The following is a 10172-nucleotide window of genomic DNA, read 5'->3' on the forward strand; positions in this document are numbered from 1 at the left end:
GGGTGATCAATGTGTGTGTGAAAGAGACCTATATAAGCCAGATGCTTAATTAGGTTGTGTAGCCATAAAATTATGCTTTTGAAACTACAAGACCAACATTGAGGCCTTTATAGATAGAGTTTGCCAGACATAACCATAGGCACTTATAAAGATATGATTTGGATGTGATTGGATGTTTATTTAAATTGGATTGCATTCTACCATATTCTTTAATGCTAAGTATGCTTTAATGGTGACAACTGGGAATATCATTGACATCTATACTAAATTATAGTGAAGATGGGAAGCCTATTCATTACATAAGAATGCAAGGAGAATCGCTCAATCACTCTGTGTTTCGGCTAGGGCTGCCGTAGAGCCTTTGTTGAGCTCCCCAACAGTATAGAATGGGCATCAAGAGAAAGGTCCAATGGCAACAACAACAGGACGAATCCTAATGATGACAATAATATCAGCAACTTCGCTGCTGAGGGGAGCAGGGACAAAATTTGACAAGGATATCTATGTCATTAGCCCTTTTTTGTGTCAATTACACATTGATTTAGAATTTCTTTGTCAAATGACAATGCAAAATAGCTTTTGTCATTTTCACATGAAAAACGTCAATCTATTTTAATTGTCAAATGAAAAACTGGTTTTTAAAAAAAAATTTCATATGTTTAGATGAAATCCGGATTCCGATCTTAGGGAATCCAAAGAGCATGAATGATTTTGAGTGGTGGCTCGTGTGAGCCACCCACTCCAATTTAATTAGTCCTGCCCTTGGCTCCAACTGCCATAGCCAACCAAGCTTGCATTTTTTACAGGCCTTGAACGCACGTGATATAGAGGGTTTATACATAGTGACCCCCCCGAGGTACAAAGTTTACAAAAGAAAATGTGTATGCTAAGGAAGGAGCACAATCACTGCAGTTAAGTGCATTAAAGGCACATTCTAAATCAGAGCAGCATCAAAATGCAGAGATACGCTTTCGAGATTGGAAAGATCGAGAAAGAAGTCCAATAAGGGAACGATTTGATGCATTGCATGATAAAGCAAGGGAGCAAATTATATGTCTCATGAAGTGTGTTTATTTCTGCTCTTGTTTCAATATTCCATTGGAGAAGTATCCACATCTAGTCCAGTTTAATCGTTACATGGAAATGCCAAATATTTCATTAATGGATGAATATGCTTCTTATGTAAATCCAGTCTCAGCTAGAGAATTTCTGATGGCACTTCGGAATTACTTTCGAGAACTATTAAGTGCAGAAATGCTGTCTAGTTCTTTCTTTTCTGTCATGGTTGATGAAAGTACAGATCGCACATTAGAGAAGCACTTGATCATTTATATCACATATTTAAAGGAGAATAAGCAGGTCACAAAGTTTACACGCTTGGTGTTTCTGTCCGATGGTGATGCTGAATCTGTATTTCAAGCAATGATGAAGTTCTTGGAGGAAGTGAAGCTTGACATAAAGAGAATGGTTTCTATTGCTACCGATGGTGCTAGTGTGATGACAGGATCGAATATAGGAGTTGTTACACGCTTTCAAAGTATTCTTCCTAGGCTATTGGCCACACATTGTATAGCTCATCGGGAAGCTTTAGCTATAAAGGATGCAAGCAAATGCTTTTGGCAAATGGATGTGGTTGATAAGCTGGCTGCAAGTGTTTACACATGGTTAGGCAAGTCAACTAAGCGTCACAATGAATTCAAAGAGTTGTTGGATGCCTTTGAGATTGTTGAGTTAAAAGCACTTCGATACCATGATGTTAGATGGTTATCTAGAGGTCAAGTGATGAAGAGGCTTGTTGAGCTTATGCCTGCAATTCTGGAAATTTGGAAAGTTCAGAATTTAAAAGGCTATCAGACAGCCACTATATTCCAACAAGTGCAATTTCTTATTAACCTTCTTGCAGATGTGGTGGAATTATTGAACATCCTGAGTAAGAACCTTCAACATGAAGTAATTGATCTTACAGAAATAAGACGCAAGCTGGACAACACCATTAATACTTTGAAGAAGATGTTTTTACGCCATAACAAGCCTTTTGGAAAGGGGAGTACATATGTAGCTCCTTTTTTGAAAATGGCAATTACAGGTGGTTTGAAATATACAAAAAATGATGCAATCAGAATTTTTAATTTAAGGTTTGTTTCAATCCCTAGAAAGCAAAAGAATGCCTCAACCTCTACTCAAGGAGAGGAGCAGCAAGAAGATGGTATCCTATTGCAGCATAGTGTGCCTTCTCAACATGATGATAATAATACGGGAAGCATAGATGATAGTATATTGTTGGGGAGAACATTTGTACAGGCTGTAATTGATGCATTGAATAGCAGATTTACAGATTTGGGTACTTTTAATGCTGTTAAGTTCTTTGAGCCCAGAAGTTATCCAGAGGATGTGGATGATCGAGAATCAAAGACTCAAGAATGGCTTGGAAAGCTACTTGAAAAATTCTGCAGCGGTTACCACCCAGTTGCAAAGAAAGAGTTGTGCCTTAGTGAGCGAGAGGACTTTGTGGAGCAGCTATATGCAGCAGGGTCTGATAAACGGTGGATGGACAAAAACAGTAGAGCCTAACCCGCCTTCACAGCCACTCTCATCCACGTTCAAAACACCCGAACAACACTATCACAAGGCCAAAGGAATTCATTCAACATTATTGCTCTTCACATATCTTGTGATACAACTCACACTCTGGCTACACTTTTTCCAGAAGCCAGACAACCTCAAACAAAAACCCAATGGACTACACAGCCCAACACAAGCTCCTACTGATGACTCAGCTCAAGCTCACAAAGCATTCAGACTCTTATTGCATCCAATCCCACAACTCATCGGGCAACCACCCACAAAGTGGCCTCAGTTAGAAATCTAGTTCCATCTTTCCCATAGATCATCACAACCATTCGAAATGATGCAGCCCGCCATCTCTTGCTCATCTCTGCCTTCAATCTATAATAGCTACCTCATGGCTATTCTTGTGCTCACTCTTTATCCTCCTTATATAGTAGTGACACCTAGGGCCAAGTTTCTGCACCTCACAACAAGAGCAACAACCCTTCATGTACGTGACCATTGTCAACACCCGGCACTTCTGTTACTCTTCATAAAGCACCCGCTTAACCAAAAGCCTCTCTGCCCTCAGCTTTGAAGCAATTGTGTGTTCACTTGACGACTAACTAGCCCATCCCGAACTGCTCAAAGACATGAAAACAAGGCTCTTTGACGTCTTGGCTAGCAAGCCAGTTTTTCATCATCCTATTAGCTTAAGTGGTCACCTCGTGTTTGCATATGCTGACCTCGACCAGTCCCAATGCCTGTGCATATAGATTCGCCACAGCCCACGAACTCTCCACCAGCCTTCATTTATCCAAGGGACTCCTCCTGTGTAGTAGCGACGCCTATCCAAATCGAGAAGCTCCCTCCAAAGTAACAACGGACCTTCACCGCTCCTTCTTCATCTCAGAAGCTCCCTCCTTCTTTTGCGCTGTCATGTTTCTAGCCAACTTCCGAAGCTTCCTGCCACCATCAGATCCCCAGCTTTCAGAACCAAACGACCCCCACTGCCTCTGAGCTCGCAAAGTCCTCCCAGCTTAATATCGACGCCGTCCTCCCTTTTCCTCAGCTTCTTCTCCTGTGCTTCCTCCTTCCAGACTGCAAGCCCATGTCCCTCCTCTCCTCAAAGATCCCCTCTCGTCACGAATCCTTCACCCAAACAGCAGCTCCTTCTCTTCGTGCTTCTGAGTTCCTCCCGCTGTCTTTCATCCAGAAGCCTCTCCTGCTCCACCGAGCACACCGTCGTCCTCATCATTCCAACCATCGTATATTTCTGCGCAGTCCTGGACCTCCCTTACAGTCCTCCCGTTGTGCCTCTCCTACCAAGCTTTTTCCAGAGAACCGCCCCTCTGAAAGACCTCCAAGCCTGCAGTAGCGACACCTCTCTTTAGACCCTGCAGTCTGTAATCGCGTCCTCACTGCAGCCACTCTCCCTTGCTCTAGAACTCACGTATCTTCTCGGCATAGTTGAGATGCTTCGCCCTTTCAAAAACGTTCCAGTGAGAGAAGACGACCTCCTCTTCACTACGATATATGCTCATAGCTTCTCTACAGCTCATAGAGCACCCGCATCGCGATATTCCCCCAGCTTTCCAAGCTCTCTCTCTCCAGAGGAGCTCCTCCTGCTCACAGCGCAATCCCCTTTTCAGAAGCTCTCCGCCCACACACCTCCTCTGTCGAATCCTCGTCCCTCTTCATCGTTGCCATCCTCGCGAGCTCATGACCAGAAGCTTCCTTCATCCCGTAGCCACGTGCATGCATGCTCCTTTCCAAATCAATTTGGCCACCTTAGCTTTATTTGCCACCTCATCAGTGACATTTTACCACTCTCAAGACATTTCCCCCAAGTCACACACCAAGGCACTTAAGCACATATTCATTGACTATGTGCACACAGTTGCATGCCACCAGTCGTTTAGCATTTGATTGCCCACTGACCATCCACATATGATGAACACCATCCCGTCCAGTGCTCGAAAGTTGCTCACACAAAATCTGATTGAACGCCAGCAAGCACACACACAGGTTGAACATCACACATGTACATATGTTCAGACGAGTTTGGGGTTTTCAAAAATCTTCACACACCTTTAGCAACCCCTACTCTTCTGCTGTGACATTCATGTCCAGCAGCTAAAGAAAAACATTAGCAAACCACTTGGATCAAAAACAAAGCAAGCTTGTGCTCTATGCCTCTGCTTTTCTCCTCCCGGATCAAAAGGATAACTTTGAACCCTCCACTGCCAGATATGCATAATCCACCATCCTCCTGGATCAAATGGAATCAACAACACACCAATTTGATGTAGCCACCAGCTCCTTCCATGTATCCACTTCCTCTCTAAGCCTCCAGGATCCCATATCTTATCCTGCCAAGATATTACACCACTCCACTGGCTATCAGCCATCACACTTATATCATGAGTCTTGCCCATCTTCACATGAGCTACATCTTTTGAGGTCACAACCTCACACACAAATCTCACGGGCACAACCAGCTCATAATCTGTGATTAGGGACTTCTCAGCATACCCTATTGTCTCAACCTTTGAAGCTGCAAAACTCATCCCATCACATGAATTATCAAGATCACTCAGGAGCAAACAAACATCTCTTCCACCTGAAGAATGCTCAAACATACCAGCATACTCTTTCTTGTCATTGCCAACCACACATGCAAAATCCATGAGGGTATCATCAAGTAAAGCATCCAGCTGATCATCAACCACACTATCACTGCCATCTAACTCAACATGCATAGTGGTGTTTTCATTCTCTTTTGAAGAGATCAATGCTAACATATCATTCAGTGCATCATCAAGAACATAATCTAGCTCATCAACTGAATCACCATCATCGTGTAAACACTGAATCTTAACCTCATCATCCTCATCACAGTTTGCATGCACACAATCAACACTTGCTGACTGTAGGTCTTTTACCTTATCAGTAATAGCCACATTAGTTTCATCACTGTCACACATGATTGAGCTCTCATCTTCACTACTAATTTCACACCTCTCTTCCTCATTTGCTGAACCTGAAATCTCATCTTCTTCGGTATGCACAATCAGAGTGTCAACCACAAACTGATTGCATTCAGCCATCATAGGCATATCATCACCACTCAACATTGGAGCATGATCATCATCTACACACATAGACTTATCCTTAGCTGCCTTTAATGGGCTCTCAACATTTCTGCCATCTATGGTAGCAACCCCTTCTCTCGGGCTCTCTTCTACCACCTCGCACAGATCTAGCTGAGCAACACTCTCCTCCATAGCAAGTGACAAGCCTCCACTCATAAGTGTATTGATTTCCAGCTCCCTTTCATCATCAACATCCGGCTTCTTCATTAGTGAAGACCACTGACTGTCTTCCTCTGATGAGATGCTCTCTTCCTCTGATGAGATGTTCTCTTCCTCTGATGAGATGTTCTCTTCCTCTGTCTCACTCAAAAAATCTATCTCTTCATCTGTGACTGTCTCCTCAAGTTCCTCTTCCAATTCCAGTCGACAGCTCATCACATAATTCGGTACTCTCCTTGCATCAGCTGAACTTCCTTCTCCTCCATCCATAGCATCTCCGCTGTTATTTTGACCTCTGCTTCTTCCTGCAATCTCCATCCAATTTAGGCTGAGTGTTTTCATCAGCTCCACAGCTTCATGCAATTCCTTTTTTAGGGAATCATCCCGCATAGGAATAGACACCGGCTCTCTCTCTACATATGCCTTAATCATTTCTGGCCTACTGACCAGGGTTTTAGGCTCCTCTTGCATACCAAGCTGCCTCAGTCTCTTGACCTTCCATTCTTTCTCTCTAGCCACTCTGACTGCATCCTCAAAACTATCAATATTCTTCATCTCCACCTTCAGACGGAGTGAAGGCTCCAGACCAGCCACAAACCGGTCTCTCTTTATCATTTGCGGGGGTACTTCAGGAATCAAAGCCTCACACCATAGACTCCACAGTCTACCAAACTCTATCAGATACTGATCCACATCCTGACCATCCCTTTGCTGAATTTTGCACAACTCCTTCCATACTTCATTAGGGCTCCTGCTTTGTGCAAACCGTGCAAGAAAAGCTGCTCTCACCACTGTATACTCCGGATTTTGCTGTTGAGGATGAGTAGTCCTGAAGGTAGCCATCTGAGTCTGCAACCATGCTTTTGCATCTCCCTGCAAACAATAATTCAAGATCTGAAACAGAATCTGAGGGGTTGCCCTATCCTTCATCAGTGCTGTGAATTCCATCTTTTCCAAGAATCTCACTGCATTCTCATATGGCATCCCCCAAAACTCTGGAAAGTCCTCTGCCATCCTCACAATCTTTCAACTGTCACACACCCTGGCTTTCTCAACCACAACAAAACTGGAAGGCAACAAAACAAATACACTACTGAAGAAGCTCACTCTGCATCCGAAGAGCATTCTTTTTCCTACGGGCAAGCACTTTCAAAGCTCTCTGCACTCTAGCTCGGAGTTGGATCACACGTAGCTGGACTTCTATACATCTGTCCTTCCTGTGACCACATTTTCCACACCACTCACACTGTATCACTCTCATGTGTGGATTTCTCCCCATTGCTTGCAACACGTCTCGAAACACCTGCTCCTCCAATCTTGTAAACTGAAGTGAACTCCTCCGTGGAGGCACCAAAACGTGGATGGACAAAAACAGTAGAGCCTAACCCGCCTTCACAGCCACTCTCATCCACGTTCAAAACACCCGAACAACACTATCACAAGGCCAAAGGAATTCATTCAACATTATTGCTCTTCACATATCTTGTGATACAACTCACACTCTGGCTACACTTTTTCCAGAAGCCAGACAACCTCAAACAAAAACCCAATGGACTACACAGCCCAACACAAGCTCCTACTGATGACTCAGCTCAAGCTCACAAAGCATTCAGACTCTTATTGCATCCAATCCCACAACTCATCGGGCAACCACCCACAAAGTGGCCTCAGTTAGAAATCTAGTTCCATCTTTCCCATAGATCATCACAACCATTCGAAATGATGCAGCCCGCCATCTCTTGCTCATCTCTGCCTTCAATCTATAATAGCTACCTCATGGCTATTCTTGTGCTCACTCTTTATCCTCCTTATATAGTAGTGACACCTAGGGCCAAGTTTCTGCACCTCACAACAAGAGCAACAACCCTTCATGTACGTGACCATTGTCAACACCCGGCACTTCTGTTACTCTTCATAAAGCACCCGCTTAACCAAAAGCCTCTCTGCCCTCAGCTTTGAAGCAATTGTGTGTTCACTTGACGACTAACTAGCCCATCCCGAACTGCTCAAAGACATGAAAACAAGGCTCTTTGACGTCTTGGCTAGCAAGCCAGTTTTTCATCATCCTATTAGCTTAAGTGGTCACCTCGTGTTTGCATATGCTGACCTCGACCAGTCCCAATGCCTGTGCATATAGATTCGCCACAGCCCACGAACTCTCCACCAGCCTTCATTTATCCAAGGGACTCCTCCTGTGTAGTAGCGACGCCTATCCAAATCGAGAAGCTCCCTCCAAAGTAACAACGGACCTTCACCGCTCCTTCTTCATCTCAGAAGCTCCCTCCTTCTTTTGCGCTGTCATGTTTCTAGCCAACTTCCGAAGCTTCCTGCCACCATCAGATCCCCAGCTTTCAGAACCAAACGACCCCCACTGCCTCTGAGCTCGCAAAGTCCTCCCAGCTTAATATCGACGCCGTCCTCCCTTTTCCTCAGCTTCTTCTCCTGTGCTTCCTCCTTCCAGACTGCAAGCCCATGTCCCTCCTCTCCTCAAAGATCCCCTCTCGTCACGAATCCTTCACCCAAACAGCAGCTCCTTCTCTTCGTGCTTCTGAGTTCCTCCCGCTGTCTTTCATCCAGAAGCCTCTCCTGCTCCACCGAGCACACCGTCGTCCTCATCATTCCAACCATCGTATATTTCTGCGCAGTCCTGGACCTCCCTTACAGTCCTCCCGTTGTGCCTCTCCTACCAAGCTTTTTCCAGAGAACCGCCCCTCTGAAAGACCTCCAAGCCTGCAGTAGCGACACCTCTCTTTAGACCCTGCAGTCTGTAATCGCGTCCTCACTGCAGCCACTCTCCCTTGCTCTAGAACTCACGTATCTTCTCGGCATAGTTGAGATGCTTCGCCCTTTCAAAAACGTTCCAGTGAGAGAAGACGACCTCCTCTTCACTACGATATATGCTCATAGCTTCTCTACAGCTCATAGAGCACCCGCATCGCGATATTCCCCCAGCTTTCCAAGCTCTCTCTCTCCAGAGGAGCTCCTCCTGCTCACAGCGCAATCCCCTTTTCAGAAGCTCTCCGCCCACACACCTCCTCTGTCGAATCCTCGTCCCTCTTCATCGTTGCCATCCTCGCGAGCTCATGACCAGAAGCTTCCTTCATCCCGTAGCCACGTGCATGCATGCTCCTTTCCAAATCAATTTGGCCACCTTAGCTTTATTTGCCACCTCATCAGTGACATTTTACCACTCTCAAGACATTTCCCCCAAGTCACACACCAAGGCACTTAAGCACATATTCATTGACTATGTGCACACAGTTGCATGCCACCAGTCGTTTAGCATTTGATTGCCCACTGACCATCCACATATGATGAACACCATCCCGTCCAGTGCTCGAAAGTTGCTCACACAAAATCTGATTGAACGCCAGCAAGCACACACACAGGTTGAACATCACACATGTACATATGTTCAGACGAGTTTGGGGTTTTCAAAAATCTTCACACAACGGATGCCAAAAGCATGGGAATTTTGTGTGTCCAGTGGGGGGGATGAATGGTTTTTGCAGTTTCCAGAGTTGATGCGACTATGGCAAGCCATATGGGTTATTCCAGCAAGTACAGCAGAGTGTGAAAGAGGCTTTTCAAGACAAAATAAAATCAAAACTATAGATAGAAGTAATCTAGTGTTGGAAACATTAGATGCTCATATGATGCTTGTTTCAAACCAAGTCGATCCTTCCAATGTATCTTGGTCTAGAGTTTTGGATATATGGGAAAATGAGCAAGGAAAGAGTAGAAAAATAAAGATGTGAACAATTTTACTTCTATATTATTTGTTTAGTGCTTTTTCTATATATCACTTCTATATTATTTGCTGGTGCTTTTTCTAAACATTTCTTCAATGAAAGATTTATTTATGTGGATTTTTCATTAAATAATTTTTATTGTCAAATGAAAAATGGATATTCTATTTTGTTTTTCATGAGAAAAATTGGTGTATCAATTTATTTTTCAACTTACAAGTAGGGGAGTAGCTGAATTTTTGTCCCTGGAGGGGAGGCAGCTAGTTGTGGCCTTTGGAGCGTGCTGCAATGGTCTCCTGCGTGCTGCAATAGTCTGAGCTCTGCATCGAAGTATGATTGAGGGGGCACATTGGGTCCCTCCAAGCGTGGACAGGTGTGCGAAGGAACTTTTCATCACTGGGGGTCCGGCAGGGAGATTGTTAGCAGCAAAGCCAAGGTTGACGCGCGGTCCATAGTCACAAAAGGACAAAATGACCCCGCGTCGATCTATCCTGAGCCAGCTTGTGGACCCCACCTTCTCTAGTCTAGTGATCAAGTGCCTAAAGTCATTACGGAAGAAGGA

The 10172-nt window shown here is 44.5% G+C and overlaps 1 protein-coding gene across 1 annotated transcript; it reads left to right on the forward strand.

Moving 5' to 3' along the window:
- Nucleotides 1-1137: 1137 nt before the first annotated feature.
- LOC147896951 (uncharacterized) lies at nucleotides 1138-9619 on the forward strand. The gene is made up of 2 exons (XM_087381182.1): nucleotides 1138-2543; nucleotides 9349-9619. Exons 1-2 carry the CDS (start codon nucleotides 1138-1140, stop codon nucleotides 9617-9619), a joined length of 1677 nt encoding a protein of 558 aa, XP_087237308.1.
- Nucleotides 9620-10172: the final 553 nt, after the last annotated feature.

The sequence above is a fragment of the Dipteris shenzhenensis genome, chromosome 11 (genome assembly GCF_047967505.1).
Source record: "Dipteris shenzhenensis isolate YYH24624 ecotype China chromosome 11, Dip_SZ_1.0, whole genome shotgun sequence".
Taxonomy (NCBI): domain Eukaryota; kingdom Viridiplantae; phylum Streptophyta; class Polypodiopsida; order Gleicheniales; family Dipteridaceae; genus Dipteris; species Dipteris shenzhenensis.